The sequence below is a fragment of the Oreochromis niloticus genome, linkage group LG1 (assembly GCF_001858045.2).
Source record: "Oreochromis niloticus isolate F11D_XX linkage group LG1, O_niloticus_UMD_NMBU, whole genome shotgun sequence".
NCBI lineage: Eukaryota > Metazoa > Chordata > Actinopteri > Cichliformes > Cichlidae > Oreochromis > Oreochromis niloticus.
In genome coordinates, this window is record NC_031965.2 from 17,505,680 (window position 1) to 17,526,677 (window position 20,998).

At 45.0% G+C, this 20,998-nt stretch overlaps 1 protein-coding gene across 11 annotated transcripts in view; it reads right to left on the reverse strand.

The window, feature by feature from the left end:
• cbfa2t3 (CBFA2/RUNX1 partner transcriptional co-repressor 3) overlaps positions 1-20,998 on the reverse strand; it is a 40,932-nt gene that overhangs the window by 5,584 nt on the left and 14,350 nt on the right. For 4 of the 11 annotated variants that reach the window (XM_013271675.3, XM_013271676.3, XM_013271682.3 and 1 more), the window contains exons 2-11: positions 11,866-12,021; positions 9,593-9,915; positions 9,243-9,332; positions 8,391-8,572; positions 6,038-6,321; positions 5,383-5,468; positions 4,005-4,284; positions 3,440-3,508; positions 2,680-2,733; positions 775-965 (exon numbers count right to left, since the gene is read on the reverse strand). In XM_013271675.3, coding sequence (XP_013127129.1) covers positions 775-965; positions 2,680-2,733; positions 3,440-3,508; positions 4,005-4,284; positions 5,383-5,468; positions 6,038-6,321; positions 8,391-8,572; positions 9,243-9,332; positions 9,593-9,915; positions 11,866-12,021 — 1,715 coding nt within the window. The remainder of the gene's footprint in view (positions 1-774; positions 966-2,679; positions 2,734-3,439; positions 3,509-4,004; positions 4,285-5,382; positions 5,469-6,037; positions 6,322-8,390; positions 8,573-9,242; positions 9,333-9,592; positions 9,916-11,865; positions 12,022-20,998) is intronic. The other 7 variants (XM_013271677.3, XM_013271678.3, XM_019357711.2 and 4 more) reach the window with 6 other exon arrangements.

Genomic DNA, 20,998 nt, shown 5'->3' on the forward strand with positions numbered 1-20,998 from the left:
ATTTTGTACCCAACCAAGCAGAGTTTACACTTCCTAACGCTGCAACAAGAGTCTAGATTTGCCAGCAGGAAATATTTTTTTCTCTCCTCTGTATTACTTTAATATGAAGGTTATTTTTCAAAAAACATAACAGTATCGTTACGATGTAACACAGTGTGCCGTTCGGGTGATATGAAAATAAAACAACAGCTATATTATACCACAAGACTGCACAGTAGGTGTGTTCCTCAAAGGCATCAGCTTTTACATTTTTTTTTTAACTTTATTCACCAAAAACAATGCATTACAGTTCAGAATGTACTTTATTTTTAAAACAATTTCTCATTGTACATGTTAAAACCTAAACTAAGTGCCATTTATAAGCCAGTTTGTGTTTGTCATCCACAATTTGTCTGCTACTCTTTGCATGGGGATTCGATGTTATGGATTTAATTCTTGGTCCAAGGCCACTGGTTTGTGTTACCAGCAGGTGGTGGTCAACTGCTCACTAATGGCCTCAGCCTGGCACTGTGCTCCAACCATCTGGGTCTGTCTGCTTTTATTTACACAGACAACTGGACTGCTTCTGCAGTAATGATGACAACATGCTGCTGCTGCACCAAACCGAGAGAAGCCAGCTGCATGGATTACACAATGCAAGGTAAGGGGAGTGGAGCAAAGGGTAATGGATCAAGAAAGCCTTGAAACAAAGAGCATGACGAGTGACTAAGGAATTTAAAGATCCAATGAGAGGAGGACGAGGCAATATGTCAGTAGGGGGTCTGTGATACTCACTTCACTGGAGTCTTCCTGCTGGTTGATGACTGTTAGCGCATCCTCAGAGGCTTGCCTCTTGGCTTCGGCCAGTGCCCTCTCCATTTTAGAGCGCTCGGCAGAAATCATCTCATGAGCCTTCCTCTCAGCATCTGACACTGCTTTCTGCAGCTCCGACATCGCCTGTCGCTTCACCTCATTCACTGCCTCCTCTGAGAGAGAAACCGAGAGAGAAAGAGAGAGACAGAGAGAGGTGTTAGTGCTCATGGCCATCGTCCCATCCAGCCTGCTCTGTCTGTCATCCTTTATTAAGGCTCTTTAAGCTGCCTTCTTGTTGTAACGCGGCAAACAGATGTACATCATCCAAGATTTAAAACTTTATGCCAGGAAAAGTGTGAAAAAAAGAAAAGAAACCAGACTTCAATAATTTATTCAAACACGTCTGGTCACAATCATTTTCAGAGCTGACAACAGCAGATGTCACCAACTCGGTTGTTCATCAAGCACCCTGAATGAATTGTCATCCTATCACAAGAACACTTTTACCAGAAACTGACAAGAGTTTACAGTAAAGGGCGAATAATTTTCCCCAGCAGCCGGCACACATATCTCCACCGGATGACTTCCTACAATGTAGGCTTCATCACATGGTCTTTTGTTTTTCCAGCAGGAGTCCACCATATGAGTAAGGAGGCTTTGTTTTTATAACAGGCAGGTGGGTAGACTCCTTTCCAGATGGCAGTCTAAAATAGAAACTTCCTGTAGTTCCTTCTCAGTAAGAAGCAGAAGTGATTACGTTTTGCGGTCTTTCATTACTGGCCTCGCAGCGCACAACATGTTTTCCCGTAGGACTTCATTCGCCTCGGAAACAGTTTGCCAAAAACACACTGTTTAGCATTCAAATGCTAATGTGGTATGTTGTGATGACAAGATGTGAATTCCTCTAACATATTTTCTACCAGCAAAGAAAGCAACATTTTCATACATTGAATAATATTTCTCCAGATAACCCACATGAGCCAATTATAGCAACGTGCGCACACGCATAAAGACACAAATGACACCCTAAAGTGGATTGCTAGGCGGGTTAGAAGACGCAGTTCTCTCCCCTGCTCCCCATTTCCTCCAGTCAGTGTTTGTTTGAAGGGGAACTCATAAATAACTGTCACTTTTCCTCGCCGCTCCACTCCAGTTGTTTCAAACTACTGTGCAAAAAGATAGAGAGTGAGGGGGAGCCTTATCCACACTTTGCTGCTGTGCACATGTGCATGGCAGCGTGTGCATGGAGCTCTGTTTGAGCTTGTGTGAATTCAGCGCTCTTGTGCTAAAAAAAGTTTGCATTCTGTCAACACTGTACACATATAGTTACACTTAAGGCACACGTGTCTATGCTGTCCCACATCCCGTCATTCCCTCACTACCTTCATTTTATTCCTACTCCTTTTTTCCCCCCTTACACCCCTCCTTCTCCTCTTCGTCTTTCTTCTCTACCTTGCAAACACTATCTGCATTATTCCAAGCTTCTCAATTATCTGGCCTAATGCATGCACCACTAAGATTAGTTTGCAAATTTAATTAATTCTTATCAAGGAGACTGCATAGCAGATGCTGGGGCAATTAGCACTTAATGGAAAACACGGGGGCAGCAATATTAACGTTTTAATTCTGCAGGGATTTGGCAAGTCCCTGAGATGTGTTATTTCTGTCTGCTTTTTCACACTTCAGATCTTATTTTTCAAAAGCAATGCAGTCTCTCAATGTGAACCAGACCAGAGAACACGTGTCTGGTTTTAATTAAAAAAAGCAAGAGGTGCCGCAGCTACATCAGCGCAGACTACCTGGCTGCCGAGATAGAGCTGACACATATGCACATACACGCACACAAACATTGGAGGTGAGATGCTGGGAGTGAGATATGTTACTCACCCTGCTTGTTTTGGAGGTGCTTTAGTGCTGGGGAGAGCGGGATGCTTGTAGTACCTGTATGAAAAACAACTGCAATTAAAAGAGCCTTTTGCTGCCGGTGAAAATGCAGCACAGTATTTTGCAGACAGCAGCAGCATCTATTCCTCCGCAGGGTATTGGAGTATGAGTGCAGCATAATGGTGCTGGGACTGAGGTGGAACAAGGGCTGAACCAGACCGCTCCCGGGACAGGCTCTATCTAACATGCAGGTCCCATGCGGTGCAACGCTCCCACCTGCTTCCCTTTGGCAAAATTAGCCAAAAATAAAGCTTTTTTTGGATTTCTTTTTCTTTTGTCTCTATATCTCAGCAGTTTGTTTCTTATTCCCTTCAGTCAAAGGTCTGTGTATGAAATGTGAGTGGAAAAAGGGGGATAAAAATTCAAGCGCTCCCGATGATGGAGACCAGTTAAAACTCCACCTTGTGCTGTGCTGCGCTGCCGCGGCCTACCGTAGGCCCACTGACTGCATTTTCACTGCAGCTTTAACTGCAGTGGCCTTTCATGGTGGTGACAGATGGAGGGCATTTATCCTAATGACACAGAGGACGTCCAATCCTCTGGCCTGATGGACCTACAGCTGTAAGGCCTCTGCTCTGTCTGTCTGCAGCCGGGGTGAGGGCCATGAAGAATGACGACAGTGTTTGTGTGTGTTTTGTTAGTCTGTGTGAGGTCAATCACGGAGACAATAGAAAGAAGAAGAAGGGAGACGCCTGACTCTTACCAGCTTTCCTCCAGATTTCTTCCGGGAGGTATCCTGAGGGAGGCCTGTGTAAGAAGTCTCGATGGATCTCTGAAACACACACGCAGGCTCACACTCAGTGTTGATTGCATGCACACGGCGACAAACTGTTGATCTGCTCGAACACACATCCATCCATGACTGCCCTACAGTTTCCAGTTCTATTTTTGGAATCGATAAAAAAGGTGTCTATATATGTATGTGGCAGCATCAGTGCAGTAAACAGGCTGCCATAGACTTTCTCCAACTATTTGTGGGAAGGAAGTGGAACATGGGAGCTAGAAGTGAATACAAATCTTAATTACGAATGAGCATGCTGTCGACATAAGGGTGCAATCAGCTGGTTAAAGATCCAGGATGTTGCAAGGAGATTTTTTGTATGCCTCACAGTGTGAGCTAAAATTTGTAAATCTGCTGTAAATATCATCATCTGACTGACTCTCTGTGTCTAAATTGATATATTACTGCGTTTCCAGCATTTTAAGTAAGCCCTACCTTGCTGTGAGTGTTTTGCTTTGCCAAACATACCCTGCGTGTGTTTGTCTACCTGTCTGTCTGCCTGTCTGCCTTTCAGCAGCCGAGGAAGTTCCTACGGGCAGTGACTCGCTGCTGCTAGCTGTGTTGGAGGAGGAGTTGTGGTGAGGAGGAGGAAGAGGAGGAGGAGGAAGGCAGTGCTGTCCGTTGCTCCCACCTTTTTTCATCTCCTCCACGTCACTGTAACGCCGGATCCAGTGATTCATCTCCTCCCGGTCGGCCTCCTGGCAGCGGCGCAGCACTGTCAAAGAGCGCCTTGTCTTCTCTACCATGTCCATGATGCAGTTGAGGAGCTGCAAAGGCAAATGATATTTACTTAAAGTGATTAATGAACAAGAGGAGAAGTTTACTGGTCCCCTCCGCCCCAGAAAAAAAGTAAACTAACAGGAGGGAAGTTAAACTTTCAAATGAGAGGTTTTGAAATGGACCAGATTTTTTAATAGATTGTTTTTCCTAATAGCTCATGAGAACAAAGCCTCTCCAAAACTTAAGAGCCACTTTTCGAGCCACTTTTCCTGTCCCAAAACCAGACGTGTGCTTGCGAGCAGTGTGTGTTAGTGTCTCGACCTATTTGTTCATGAATTCTGTGCTTGTTGGTGAATGTCTGACAGCATTACGATGATGCAACGATGATAATTTAACAGCTGGGCTGCTGATGACAGTGTTGAACCGATTCCTTCTACCCTTCTGCTCTTCTCCTTGCCAGCTCAACAGATTTCCTTCCCCCTCCACCTCCCCCTTTATTGTAACCAGTGTAACTGTTTTCCAAAGTGCCCTGTCTTTCCAGACATAGAAAAGTCTGCTAAATGGGTTTAGCATGGTTGACATTCAATCTATATCATTATTCCCATTCGTCTTTCCCTCTCTCTGTCTCTGACTTCTTTCCCCTGCCTCTCCACCACCTCCCTCCCCTCTGAGTTAGCTATATTTATTTCAGTGAAGTGTTTCTAATTTGGCAGCGGTCCAGGCCTGGCCGGTTCTCTCCATGACTGCAGCTCTTGTCTCAGCTGCTCACCCCAGCTGGAGCTGCTCTCTGCTGGGTCCTGAGCTCCATCTGGGGCCCTGTTTCTCTCTCTCTCTCTCTCTCTGTTTCTCACTCTTGCATTGTGTGTGTGTATGTGTTTCTAGCCTACATGTTTTCTCATAGAGTTGAGTGCTAGGAATCCAGATAGGTGTGTGTCTGCTGTTAATTCACCGCACTGACGCAGACCTCGTAAGGTCAGCTGTCTGTCAACAGCTCCTGTCCCTGTCATCTGCATGCCGTCTTCAGCACTAAAACTAACTTTCATCACCCACTGACCTCTTAGCTCTTTCCTCCCCCCCCATTGTTTTAATTTGAATGAAGTAAAGAGGTGGTTGTCATTAAACACAGCTGCTATGTAGATTCGTACATTATCGAGGTGCTTCCATTCCTCTGCCCACTCTCGATCTGTAAGACGGTGGTCGATCACTTCCTCTTGGCGAGCTCCGTGGACTGCTATAACAAAGAAAACCACAAATACAGAGAAGTTTGTGCCACATTATTTTCATGTAGACTTCACACATCATCAACTAATGTTTTTTTTAATAACTGTGTCGACATAATGAAATAAACTCCCCGTCTTATTTCTTAGGCCTTACTAACTATGTCAGTATGGCAGTGGTTGTTAGCTTTGTCGATTAGCTGAGCGCACTGCTTTAATTTTCTTGTATATGACAGAGTGACTGAAACACCCTCTAGCATTAAATCCACTATACATTGTCTATACATTGTTTATAATAAAAACACACACTCATATCTAATCAGTGAGATTATTTGTATAAGAACCAGAAGGAAGGCATGTATGGCTGCTGCAGTTGACCACATGGGCATGTATGGCTGTGGTCTTTATATAGACACAGTGCCACAAGGATTATCACACTGGACTGACAGGTGGCCTTTGTTCTCTCCATACACCCCATTTATATACACTGAAGCTCACTCGGTCTTGACCGTGAATCTGTGTGTAGTGTCACTGTGGTATTACTGACTTATCTAACCAAATGAATGCTTTGCAGCTGTTCTACCTGTCTGCCGGTGCCTGTCTCGGGCTTCACGGTGTTCGTTATGCCTGTAAGCATCTCTGTATTGGTGTGCCAGAGCCATGTCTTCCAAACGATAGTGCTGGGGTCCCACTTGGGGGTTTGGCGGGTGGGGGATGCCATTGGGAGGGTGTGTGGGGAGTCCGTTGGGAGGAGGGTGAGCAGGAAGACCTGTGCTGGGGCTGAAGCGTTGGCTGGGGCTGATGGTGCAGGGCCTCTTAGCCAGGTGCTCCGGGTGCAACCCATCTCTCTCAGAGCTGTCTTTGGTCCTGTGGAAGAGGACAGGGTGGTGGATTAATTCAGTGTTTCTGAGCCCAGATGGCCTGGAAAGGGTGATTTAGCAGCATAGCCACAAATTATTTTGCCTTTTTCTTTTTTTTTGGATGTCATGAGTGCTAAAGTAATTGCAAATGTATGTAAAAGTTAAGTTGAAAGAGAAAACCTTTAAAACTTTATTCCAATGTTATCTCAAGTGTCTTAAAAATACACAAAGCTCATTATCTATTCATATATATATATATATATATATATATATATATGTATAAATATAATATCTCACTTTGGCATGTCTGCAAGAAAAGAATCAACCTCTATACAGACTACTTCATGTTTCTCTTGTTATTCCATCCTTGGCCTTGCCAGACCACAGTGACTAATATGGAAACTGTGGGATGGCTTTGCAAGCATCGATATCCAATGCCAATGTATTATGTCAGAGTTCAGGAGGGCACAATAAAGTTAAAGCCAGAAAAGACTAGCTCTAAACGTGTTGATGTGATTCCTTTTATGATACCTATCTGTTGTCTGTCTTCTAATGTACCTTTGGATTTGGTGTACGGTTAAATATCAAATGGTAACAGCAGAGTCTGATGGATGATTATTAAATGAAGACTCAAGTATTGCAAATTAAACCTGTTTGAAGGGGCTTCAGGAAGGAACACAAATCTGTCTTTTTTTAAAGTTGAGCAACTCCCATATGGTGTATGCCAGCGCACATACATCCTCACGCACACATCTTGCGTATCCCTGCTGAGAGGTGCTTGTTGTTCAACTGCGGTAAGTCAGCGCCTCTCCAAAGCTTTTGCACAGCTGTACGCCATATGTACCAAACAAAACCAAGTCCAAGCATACACCCTGCATCTCAAGCTCTTAATCTGAATATCCCTCAGCCTACTCTTAGATTGCAAGTATTTCTCCCACCCTGCTCTTGGGCTTAAGGGGCAATATGGGCTGAATGCTGTGTGTTTGGCAGATGTTTAGTGACACTCATTTGTGTCTGTGTACTTTAAGTGTGTGTGTGTGTGCGAGAGGTTGTGTTTTCAAGCCATCTGGACAGTTTAAATGGGAGTGTTGATATTAATCTGTTTAGCTGGATGGCAATAGCCAGGCATTCAGATGGAAATCACTCTTTATTATCCTGGGGATCAAAGGCAAATAAATGCAACACTGATGATGATGGTGTGTGTTTATGGGTGTGCGTACCCGTTCTCAGTTATCCGTGTCTATATTATTGTGCATGTCAGCTATAATCGTACACATCCCTGGTTGTACTGTCTAACAAATCAGAGGTACAGCTGGCATGACGTAGGCCTTGGCCCAGCTGTACACCCCCACCTCCCGTCCTCTGAGTCCTGCCTGCTGCGTATAAGCCAGAGGTTGTGAAGAGGATGTGTGGGGATTACAGTGGGATTGCATGTCCAGCTCCAACCTCTAGTCCCATTCAAAACCATAGCCACCACCCGTCTCCCCACACCCTGCCCAGGATGTGCTCAGCATTGTGGCCAGCACATCGCCATCTGGACACGTCTCTGACATATGGACAGCGGCCGGGAGCCCGCAGGTCAGGCGTAAGAGAGCGGGGTGAAGAAGTCATCAGAAAAGAAGGGCAGTGCCAGTAAGAGAAGAAGGAAGAAATGAAAAAGGGAAACGTCAGTTAATTCTCTCGTGTGTTATCCTCTTAGCTGAGTGAATAAATCAGAGTGCCGGGGAGAAATGTGGGACAATAGCTCTGTTAGACCTCCTGTCTGTCTTTGGATAATGTTCAGGACATGTACATGTACTTTGGATCTCGTTTTCTTTCGCCTCTCAGTCTTTCTTTTTTCTTTTCCTATGCTGCATTTATCTCTCTCCTCCCTCCCAGACAGCTGGCAGAGGCAGTCTGGCATCAGGGCTGTCCAGACTTCCGCCTCCCGCACAGAGGATTTATAGCCTCCCCTTGTCGCTTGGCATTCTGAAATACCCTAAAATAATTCATTTACAACAGTCTGTGTAAGACTCTGCCAATGCATGTTCATTTCTGAAGTCTGTGCTTTCCTGTTTTTAAACAGAGAGATGTTACCTGTCAGGGGTCCTTCTCTTGCCATGCTCATTCATCTCCAGCATTATCTCGGAGGAGTCGAGTGGTGAGCTGGCGTTTGCGTCCAGGAGTAGCTGCTCGTGTTGGGCCAGATACTGAGCTGGGGTCTGCTTGGCCAACCTGGCACAGTGAAGCAGTTCTCTCTGCAGCAAGGGCAGGTTTGCCTTCAGTGGAAAAAAAGAGGGAAGACAGTATGTAAGTTGTTATAGGAAGGACATGCTGTAGATTTACTGAACCTGTAGGAACATAGATTGTTGAGTGGACAGGAAAAGAGCTAGAAACTCACGGTGGAATCACAGATAGATGGGGTGAGAGTGAAATAATGCCAGATTAGGGTGAGGAAAAAGAAAGTGATAGATGAAGAGACAGGATGAGATAAGACAGGTCCCTTGACACATTCCTCTACCATGTGTCTCCCTCTCTTTCTCTGGGGTGTGCTGTTGTGTGTCTTTTATCTGTGTGTGTACGTGTGAATGTGTGTGTAACAGTGCTGTCAAATAGCTCTCTCAGACCTGTCTGGTTGATATAACACAGCTATTGCTGCGATGTCCCAGATGTGGAGGATCATCGCACGCCAGGAGGTCTGACACTCACACACACAAACTCACACACACCCTTTTTGTCAGACATTACCATGCATGTCTTACCACTGTTTATATACAGTATGATGGCTACCGCATGTACACACTATACACATATAGATTCCCCTTTTTACTACTCTTTGAATACTTTCACTGAAACGCTGTCCTGAGCGCTGACCACAACGAGAAGTAAAGTTTGTGCATTTAACTAAAGGGCATCAGGCTTGATTTGTTGAAACGTGCAGACCTTTACCTTTAAGAAAGGAATGACGAACGGCCTCAGAGGGAAGTTGGTGGCCTCGTGAAGTTTAGAGTGAAATTCTTCAATGGTGAGAGTGGAATTCTATCCAAGACAACAAGAAGATTGGAAAAAAGGCAGAACATGAGAAAAAAAGCTTTATAGATAGCTCGCACAATCATTCCAACACATGCCATTTCCTTATTGTCTTCTCCACATGTCTATATCTGTGTGTACTATATGCACACATTCTTGATTCTCAATGAGCAAATAACTCAATAATATTTTTGTATAATATTTATACAAAACGTTGTTACTGAAAAGATTCATCAGGCAAATTCTACATGAGCATAATCACAACTTACCACCAGTCCCAGGACGAGGCTGCGCACTCTCTCTCCAATCTCAGGCGATATGTCGTTGCCAAACTGCTGCAGCGTGGTCAGGAAGCGCTTCAGCTTGCAGAGCTGCCGGGCGCCGCAGGCCGGCGGGAGCTGCTGGTTGGACAACGAGGCTGTCGAGGACATGGCCGGCCCGTTGCTGAAGCCGTTAGGAGTGGACGGAGCACCGTTTAGCGATGTAGGAGAGTGGCTGCTCCCATTCAGCACTGCAGATAAACAGACAGGAGGAGGAGGCGGCGTGAACTGGGTCAGTAGTTTCGGAGGGGCCTGAGGGGCATCTGACAGATCTAGGGGCATGACAAGGGCAGAAGCTTTTAAATCCTGCTGACAGAAGAGTGTTTGGCTGAGCTGAATTAAATAAAGCGTACAACAGATTTAAAGTCGATACCACGCCTCCAGTAAATGACAACTGTAGTGATGCAATTTTCTGCTAGATGTCGTGTGTGTGTGTGTGTGTTTGCAGTAACTTCAGCTGTCTCACAAGTGGTACCATTTGACTCCCACCCCGACCCATCCATCTGCCTCTGTATCAGTCTATTTCGCCCTGCTTCTCACTCACTCACTCACTAGGACACAACTATATGAGGAACTTGTTAAAGAGATGCCAAAAATAGTCCTATGGCCTGTGTTACTTTTATTCCAGTAGCAGGTGTGTAGCTAAATCTGGGCCCGCACATGTCCACCAGCTGAAAGTACATTTGCAGCTTTGAGGTTCAGAATAGGCACAGCATTCATACACATTTATACTCACTCACGTATTTTTCTTAATGCAGGCACAAACAAACAGAGAAAAACAAAAACACGTATGACCTCTCCCCTGAAATGCTCTTCTCCGGTCAGTCCCGTGTCTCACCAAATCTAAATAAACATATTTGCGTCCGTGTATGAATGCTGCGTGTTTGCTGGAATACCTAATGATGACACAATGTGGCATTTTTTTCTAAAGCTGTATATAGCTTAAACTTCACAATAACAGCATATGACAGCACTTACAGTGAGCACAGCATCCAACCAGCTGCGTAATCTTTTCAGTGTGTATTTTTAGGGCTCTGTAGTGAACTACTGTCGAGTATGATACTTTTCCATCATATTTTGATAAAGCAAAGACTATAGGCAGTTCAAATGTCCACTGGTGTGTAGCTGCTTTGGTTCCTCTCAGGCATGCTTGTTGCTCTAATCCACGGAACGAGGGCCTGAACACATATGGACTAACCCATGTGATTCTAATAGGCTGCACTTGTGTTCTGGTTTTAGAGAGCGAGGGAGAGGTGCAAGGAGAGATCTACACTCCTGACCACCCACCGCAACAGGTGAAACAACATAGTCTGTCATTGCTATATAGGGAAGAAAGCACTCTACACACTGAAACGCCATCCTGGCCCATGTACCCTGTACCGACTGCCGCCTGACCAGCTGGTAAACAACACAGGCACACATGCATACACAATGCCATACGCTTACATACACTCAAAGACACTTGTCCCACCAGCAAGGGCGTTATGCACTCCAAAAGACACAAGCACACACGGATGCCTGCAGGGAAACACACCTGACACACAAGTGACTTCAACACTTGTTCATCAGAGCAGGGAAGAAACACATATTTGGAATTTCTCTTCCTTTACACGAGCGTATAGAGTGACACATGACAAAAGCAGAACAAATGGCTGCGAAGTTCATCGCAGACGGCTGCTAAGGTATTGCAAAAATGTATGCATTTGTGAAGAGTCCGATAGGCATGTGGTAGGTCTTAACGAATGAATTTTCCTTACTGGAATAGCCCTACTTTCGTTTTCAGAGCAAATTGAGTTTTTAAGTCCTAGTAATCCTAGCAAAAAATTAAAATATGACATCTATATTAACAGCTAAACCACAAACTGTTCCAGTTTGGTGTAAAGTAGCTTTTACCCTAATACCAACCTAATCTATGCTGTAAAGAAGCATTTACAATGCCTTGGACACCAGCGCACACAGCCACATCCTGTTTACTATGAGATAAAGGTTTAGAGTGATTCCATTCAAGAGTCACCAAAGCAGCACATCAGTCAGTGTTTTTCTTACACCCGTCTCACAGCGTTTAAGCACTCAGTGGGTTATGAACAATTTATTCCAAAAAGTTTGGACTCTAGATGATGCTCACTGTAAATAAATCGCGGACTAAAATTGTTAAAGTATAAAGTGGACGTGTTGTTTTTCCTACTTAAAAATAGGATGGAATAGATAGAAAGGATCCTTACTTGATTTACTGGTGGTAGGGGTGAACGAAGCATTGCGATTGGTTGATTGGCTGACAGCCGGGGGTGGAGGAGGCATGGTGGGTGGGGTGGACCTGGGCTGGGTTTTCACATCCGCAGGTGAATCTGGCATTGTTCCAACCTTCTGCACTCTGCTACCTACAATATGAAAGGAGGAGACAGACGCAGTTTGTCAAGAAGGAACTCCAGCTTTACAAAGACAAAAAAAGTGTCTACCTAAAACTTCAAAGTGGAGACTGGTGGTTTAAAAGAGAGCACTGACATCTTCACCTGGGAGCCATTAGATGTTTTCTTAAGCCAGAAGCCCCACATATACAGAACAAAAACAAATCAATGCAGCGAGTGGAAATGAATCCAAACTTCTTTTGTCTTTCCCGTTGGAAATGCATGGGCCTGGGAGACATACAACACCTGCTCACTAGCTCAGCTGCTGCTGACTGAGAGCCCCCTTTCGCTTCCCTCTTGCTCTCTCTCCTTCACACATGCACAATCCATGTAGCTGTGACATCCCAATCAGACCCCCTCCACTGTAACCTCCAACACCCACACACTTCCCCCCGCCTGTCCCTTCTCGTTCCCCAGTTCAGACAGCCGGCTTGATAGCCAGTGACAAGTGCAGCTGGATCTGCTGCTGTCCATCACTGTGGACTGGCTTTCAGCGGGGCTCTGTCCTGCTACCAGAGGCTTCACTGTCCTCTGCCAGACACCCTGCCAGGACCAAACAAGGCAAGGCCAAGCTCTGTAGTGTGAAGGGAATGGATGGTACATCAACGGACATGAGAAGAAAACACAACACGTGGTTTATGTGAGATGGCCACACGCATGTGCGTGGACAGATGCGCTACGTTATACACTAGTGGCAAAGGGCCTCACGTAGTACAAAAAATCTTACACAAAAACACTGTCATGTGAAAAACTGCAAACACTAAATCGATGTATCTATTTATCTACCTATCTATAGAGCGTTGTCTTTCTGTCTGACTGTCAGTGCAGCTGCTGGAACTAGATCCTTCTGCAATGTAAACTTGAGCTGAGAGTGTGATGACTTTTTCAGCTTGAGAAGATATTTTATAATGATGTGTGTGACTGGCACAAAGTGCAATGAATGCGCACCATGTCATAAGAAACAATAAAATCACTATTAACACTCAGTTTATGCATACGGTTGAGTACTACAACTCTATTACTCAAGTAAACCCAGCTAATCATGAACAAAGCCTAAGACAGAGGCCCGTCTCCTCCACTCTAGCAAAGCAGCACACTGTAGACTTTACATGGCATTCAATGCTTCCGATCCCATTCCTCACTCTCTCTCTTTTTCTTATTTTTATCTGTCTTGTTATTCATCACTGGATTAAAAAAAATATTAATAATTCTGTCCTTCCTCACTAACACAGAGAACCCAAACAAGTGACTACAGTAGCTTTCGTAGATCTTCATATAGTTGGCAGAACAGTATAAGCAAACCAACTTAGGGGCCAACAGAAACCTTTCTTTTCCCCTCTTTCCTTAATTTTCTTGGCTCAGTTGATGTATTTTGTTTTCTACTGTTACCATCCAAAATACAATATCAGACCACATTTATGATCTGGTTGAATAATACCACTGGTTTAAAGCGTTTCTGCTGCCAATATCAGAGCTGATGTCACATTCATCTGCACATCATGGATGTTAACTGCATTTTAATGCAAGCACAGTAAGTGAGACTTATTTGTGACAATCAGTATCTCTGAGAAGACAGCGACCAAAAGTTGGAATTCAGATATTTGCCAAATTTAGAAGAGGAGACAAACAATTATTTGCCTCAGACAGCATTTTTGCAAAGTCAGTAAAGGGTCCCTTGACTCAATAACTCACAGTCAGCTTCTTTAAGGTAGTCTGGGGGCTTTTACCTTTGCAGATGGTTACAGGTTTTGAAATATCGGCTTTTACCATCATTAAACATGACACAAAATAGCGCAACAGATGAAATCTGTTTAAACAGTGTGTTCACACATATCTGCTGCTTGTCTTGGCTGGTAAAATGCACTAGAGACACAGAGGAGCCTGCACCATGTTACAGCAACATGCCGAGACAATATTTTTTTAAACAAAGGAAAAAATTACACATCACTTTGCCAGTTTCACAAGAATGGACAAATGATTAGGCGCATGATTCACTGTCTAAGTTTATGAACTTTCCCCTGACATAAAAACACACAAATTTTGACTTTTTAAGAGAGTCTGGAAGTTTCTCCTTTGTCTCTCTTACATTGCGTGCTGCTTTTTCCTTGTTCGCCTATGTTTGATTCTTGTCTGTGTGCATTGAGGATGAAAAGTGTGGCAAACGCCATTACAAATGCGTATTTTTGATTTATAAATTAATGTCATCCTGAGCCAAACATAACCAGTTAGAGATAATGTCTGGTAATGCATTTCTGCTCATCAAAAAGAGATAATAAAAACTCTACCAGCATCGCTACTGAAGTATAATGTTTAACACTCACTGGGCCTTTTGTATCTTTACCCTGGTGTGTAGCTGGAGTATAGTAATCAGCTAATATATCAAATCACTACCACATAATGTGTTTTTCATTTCACTCCTGCGAAATGTTTTCCTACACACAACTCCTGCCTCAGTCGGCCTCGGTCCTTGGTGTTAGCCTATTTCTGAGAGCTCCGTTCAACAGCTGGTGTCTGTATTTAAAGAGTGCCACACTGGAGTGTGCAGTGTGAGAGCCATTGACACACTGATCCTCAAGAACACGAGGGGCACTCTGCTGTTTGCACGATGCCAGACGCTCTAAACATAAACACACAAGGTTGTGGATAGAGGCAAACGAGGCTGGTTGGTATAAATAGATGCTCCTCTATACAGCACTAAACATGTAAAAACACATTACATGCTGTTGAATTGGTGGTCTTATTCCTTTATAGAAGCAGCCGTATGTTTCAGTAAACCTCATCTTTGAGCAAATTTATTATGTCACTCTCTGTACAAGATCTTTTCTAGTGTGTACGGTTAGTTTTTGAGAGGAGAGGAGATGAGAGGAGGAGAGGAGAGGACGAGGATAAGGGGACCATTCAGTCTGTCTGCTCCCACCGTGGGATTATAGACAGCTGTTTAATCTGACCAGCTACAGAGACAGGGCACACACGTACACACCATGCTCTGGATTTTACTTTTAATACATTAGGAAGTCTGCAAGGTCTGCATCCCCATCTGTGGCCATCTGTGCTCCAATTGTGCTTCGTGTTGAAGGACGAAATATTTATACCAAAAGAAGTATAAAAAGAGAGCTGGGTATGGCAGGTGAAGTGGACCTGTGGTTAAGATTCAGGTTTGGACCATGGTATTATTCCCTCACTTGCACACATCTGAGTCTACTGAGAAGGCCACTTTAGGGTCAAATACATCTTTTTTTTGGTCCAAAATATCTCTGAATATTGTGCTGAAAATTAGACGGCATGATACAACCATTACCTTCCTCTCTGAGGCTGTTTGCCTCTGTTTCTCAGACTCTCTGAACAGCTGTATGTCTCTATGTTTGACGTAATCGGGGCTAAAAGATTGCTCACCAAAGAAACAGTCCTCAGTCTGAGTTCTAAAAATGTTCTCTGTCTTCTGTTCTCTCCTTGTGCCATGATGAAACGAGATGAAAAACAATTCACTGCAAGGCACACAAAACCACAGATAACATACTGTATGAGGGCACATGCACAGTGCAGTGGTTGTCTAAGTCATTTGAGGGTCTCATTATAGATTCAGAGACACATGTTTTCATTATAGTTCCTTAAGACGAGCGCAGATAGAGATATAACGACTGCCACGTAATGATAAGATATTAGAAGGTCATTCAGATGCTGGTTGTGCAGTGTGGTCTCATTTTACGTGTGCGTATGCCTGCATGTTGACTGTATGTGTATCTAGGCATTTGTTCTTCCACTGGAAATGCGGCTGCAACCTATTAGCTTTAGCTAACCACTGCAGAACAGTCCCCTTAAATCCCCTCTGTCTATTCAGTCTCTCATACTCCGCAGAGACTCTTGTCAGTGACCACATAGCCCTAAAATTCTCTCTCTGTCTCTCGCTCCCTCCCTCCCACTGTAATTCCCCCAGTCTCCAGGAATGCTGTTGTTTTTAATTTCTCCCAGCTGCTCTGGCTGGCTGCCCAGCCGCCTGGCTTTCCACATCTGTTCCCTATCATGCCGCTGTGGAGTCCACACAAACAGAGCCCAAGCCCCTGGCCACCAGACCCCCACCAGGCCTTAGTATCAAAACACTGGGGATTGCAGGCCTTGCTTTTTGGACCTAGGACTAAGGGCTACAGCACCTACAGTACAATCCATTATTATAGTACCAGCACAAATATCATTCAAATAAAAAGGAGTGTGAATATCATTAGCACACAATTAATGTCATCTTCCCAAAACCTAGAGCAAGTCAATGTATTTTTTTCTGTCTGTGTGCCTGCTTCTCCATTTTGACATTTACCTTGTTATCAGGGTGCACCGAGCCACAGGTAAGATAGGAATGTGTGTGCGTGTGTGCATAAATATTTGTGAGTCTGCACCGAGGCTGCTCCTGCAGACAGATCCCAGACTCCGCTTCATCTTGAGCTGATTTAGAGTTCAGAGGCTTTAAAGCCCTCACTAATGACAGGGTGGGAGGCAGGCCGGTGCAGTGTGTGCGCACACAAACGCGCTTGTACATCTATCTTTATGAGGACTCACGTTAAAGCAGTGTATTCCCTGGCCCCATCGCGCTAACCCTAATCTAAACCAATTTCTAACCTTAAGTCTTAAATCTGAAGCAGCCTGTTGAAGGTAACTTCGTAGCAATGTCCTCACTCCTACGGTTCAAATTACAGTTGCTCAAGAACACTCTCAAACACACACACACACACACACACACACACACACACACACACACACACACACACATTATAAACAGATGCACAGATGGTTTCACACGTGCTTACAAGTTTTCAAAATACGTATGCTCATGCTGTGGACACAAACATGGACATTTTGCCCTTTGTTACTTAACAATCGCTGAGATATTACACATGTGCAGCATATGGCATAATAAACACGGTGACCAATAACAAACAGGGGAATAAGGAAGGGAGGATGGGGGAGGACTGGTTGTCTTCAAGCACTGACAACAGCCGGGCTGTCTTTGATCAGATTACAACAAGCAGATCATTGACAATTCGCTAGCTTTTCAAAGTCGAAAACATCTCCATTTTCTTTTGAATGATCAAACTGGGGAGGGAAGAGCAAGAATAACTACAGGACAAGCAGAAGGTGAGGACGGATCAAAGACAATTTATCCAGGACCAGAGGTGCTAAGGTTAGAAGAGCCGTATTTCTGCCTCTCAAAGCTGCAGGGATGCTGTCATACATTGCTTATATCTGTGAAAGCTGTTGATGTAATTGTATTGAAGTTCTAGCGACCATCTGTTCTCCTTTGGGAGGGCCTGGCTCCTCTCGTCGGCAGTGAAGTGGTTATGTGCAGCATATCACTGCTGCCGACGTGCTCGCAGAGAAAAAACTTCCTTTTCAGATTTTCCCAACGGCTGCTAATAAAATCCAGATGCTAGACTGTTTCTGCCTCACTCCCGCCTCCCTCACTCCTCCCTCTCCATCTTCTGTCCTTCTACATCTCCTCTTTTAGTTCCCCCACCCACCCCCACCCCGAGCTATCCTGTCTTCCTACATTGCTAATCATTCTTTTTGCTTTTCTTTTTTTTTTTATCTACCTGTCCTCCCTTTGCCCTGTTCTTCATTCCCTCACCACCCGTCCATCCTCACCTCCTTCTTTCTCTCCAGCCACTAACTCAGAGCCATTCCTAAATAAAGGAAAGTATTTGTGACATTTGGCCGAGGCAGGCTGTGCCAAGAACAACTCCCTGGCTAGCCAGACACATCTGGAGTGTGTTAGGACTGCACTGGGCACTGGTACTGACACTGGCTATCCCACCACACACACACACACACACACACACACACACACACACACACACAGAAAATAGTCTCACATATAAGATCTCCAAAAAACCTATAAAAATTGCTCTCCTTACATGCCAGAAGCTGCAGGCACAAATTCTCAGTTGTACTTGTTATTGTATTGCTTACACTTCCTCAGAAGCAACAGGGAAATACACAGGTTTTTATGGATAATTATGCAAGTACATGACTACATGCATGCGTTCTGTGTAGGTATGTAAACAGCATCGGAGTGCACGCATGTGTTTTGTGCTTCTGCATGTGTGCAAATGTGTGTGGGTTTGCCTGTGTGCGTGCTTGTGTGGCTCCAGGGTCCCTGTGTGAGAGGAGCTGAACACCTGAACATCAATAACTGTCATGTGAGCCACCTGGGACCCCACAGCCAGCTTGCACCATGGGCACACAGCCATCACCAGCACAGCTGCCACAGAGAGGGGAGGGGATGGGGTTATAGAAAGAGAGAGCGAGAGAGAGAGAGAGAGAGAGAGAGAGAGAGAGAGAGAGAGAGAGAGAAAGAGAGAAGGACTGAGAGCAGAGATGTGGGGGAGGAAGTGGGAGACAAGACAGAGTCACAGATATGAGGAAGTGACTGTGCATGTACATCTAGGAATGGGCCAGCAAAGCAGGCACGCAGACAAACAAGAGCACAAAAATTTACATGTAGCTTCTGCCGCGCATGAAAACTCTCGTTTGTTTTTGCTCATCTACATCTTTTTTTCCCCTCATCCTGTCAGCCATGCACCTAATTTTGCCAGCTGAGAGCTCAGCCCCAGGCAGCCAATATCATTGGATAAGACTTTCTGTTGTCTTCTGTTTTTGATGAGCCCGGTTATTGGCCTTCCTCAAAATTGACATAATTCATCCTCGCATCGAATGCACTGGTGTAAAATCCAGTTTTGCTGAAGCAGAAAACATTTTTGTGGAATGTATGGAGTCATGATTGGCATCACAGTAAAGAGGAAGTGTAAACACAGCATCACATGGCATCCACCTAGGCATCTGATTTTGTTTTAGGTAACAGGATTCAGTAAATAAATTCTACTGAGAAATCACATTACCACTTTACCGATCATCTTGAGTATCTAGTACCGATTTCTTTAATGACTGACCAATATCAGCTTCATATTTCACTTCAATGGGAATAAAACCAAAAGAGAAAACATATTTGAAAAGAGTATGTTCACAGTGAGCACACTTCCCCAATCCAAACACCTGCAGCCTCACCCAGCACCAATTAGCTCATCAGGCTTTTAATTACTCTGTTAATTGCATACAGGCAGCGTGAAGGGCAGCCTGGGAATAGGGCAAGGGGGCCTCCTGAGGACCCAGCCTGACAAGCCTGACAAACAAAGAGGAAATTTTCTACCAACAGCAGCCACAACAGAACAACTCTGGAGCCTAGGAGGAGAAGTGAAACGAGAGAAAAATAGCTGCAAGTGCCTTATTGACAGCACTGTGATGTCACTTCCTGTTTGGATCAGAGGCTGAGACCGTGGTCTGGGTGATGTGAAATGCTGGGGCAAGCTGAGGTGCAGAGAAAGAGAAGAATCTGAAGGAAGAAAGGAGCAGCGCCTTGTACAAAGAGTTATGTGGACATCTGTGAGCAGCCACACCGCATCTGGATTAGTTCATGATGGTCACAGGAGAGAGAGAGAGAGAGGGAGCGAAGGGCTGGGGTGGGTTGGTGCTGGAGGGGTGGGTGAGAGGGGCTAGCGTGGGAATGTCCCACTGTTAAGTTTGGGGCATGCAGGCTTAGTGTATTTGTGGGAGAGTTGGGCCGGAGTCTCCACAGAGTGACCCGTCTGTCACAGAGCTCTGCAATAACACAAACATCCTTTAAACTGTGCAAACTGGACACACACATTCACATGCAAATATGACTACAAGGCAGCTGATATGAAAACAGTCAGAGCGGTGGGGGAGGGATTCTGTATCTGTTTTCTTCTGCTGCTACAGTGGTTGGCATTTACTCCTCATCCATGTTTTACCGTATTAGAGTGGCCGCCTTCGTGCCTCTCCCTCACAGCAGATGTTCCCCCTTCCATTTCTTCCAGGAGCAGTGTTTGAGGAGGTGTATCCAGGAAACAGTGGCCAGCGCTCACTTCCTGTGTGACAGGTGTGCGATGGAGGCCTGACAGCTGCTGTCCTGCTCTCTCTTTCCCTCTCTGTATTCCTCTCTCCTGTATCTCCCTCTTTCCAGCCAGCTGCAGCAGAGAGCAGTTCTGTTTGTTCTTACGTCACTGCTGCTGCCTGCTGATTTATGGAGCACAAAAGACTTAGAATTGACCCTGGCAACATGCACACACCACAGCAAATGCAGCATCGCTGTGTATCCTTTGCCATAAACTCTGACTCTTTCCGCGAGTGTGTGTTAACAGAGCGCGTGAACTACGGCTGCCTATTTTCCTCCCCGTGTCTCCCCTCTCTCTTATGCTTTGTGCACCGTTAAAAACCTGACACTGAGCTGTCACTTACAGCTAAGATAGGAAAACAAACAGCAGATTAGTCATTCTCCTGCTTGATGTCTTGTATTTCATTTCATTCTGTGTTAAATGTCTGCTCTGTCACTATGGAGCTGTCAGCACTGACAAAACTGTCTGTAGCCTGAACTGCTCTCCAGCCTGCCAGCGCTCTCATACCTCTTCATTTGCCCCGCGGGCACAGTAACAAAAGCTCCTGACATTAGCCAGGCATGGGGAGGGTGTTCTGTATTATCCTGGAGGACCCCATAGGTTTCACACACAGACACGCAAGAAACAAGAATGCAGTAGAGGAGGCGGGGGCAGGGGGGGAGACATTCATGTGACAGGTTAGAGGGGAGCTTTGACAGTTTCTCCATTTAGCCTACAGCCAGCTCATGCTGGAAGCTGCAGAAATAAATACCAGCAAGTCCTCTGGGACGCAGGCCGACTACAGGACGCCGCCACAAAAACAGAGCGAGTGGCTAAAGAAGGAGAGCGCCCGCTGTGCCAATAACATGGCGATTATGTGAGCTAATTGGGAAATTAAGATGACCTGATGCCGCGCGATGGTCAAGGTGGAGGGAAAACTGCCACTGTAAGGGAACTGTGTAATTTATGTAAATTTAAACAAAACATCTGCACTCTTTCACTGGTATCATCTT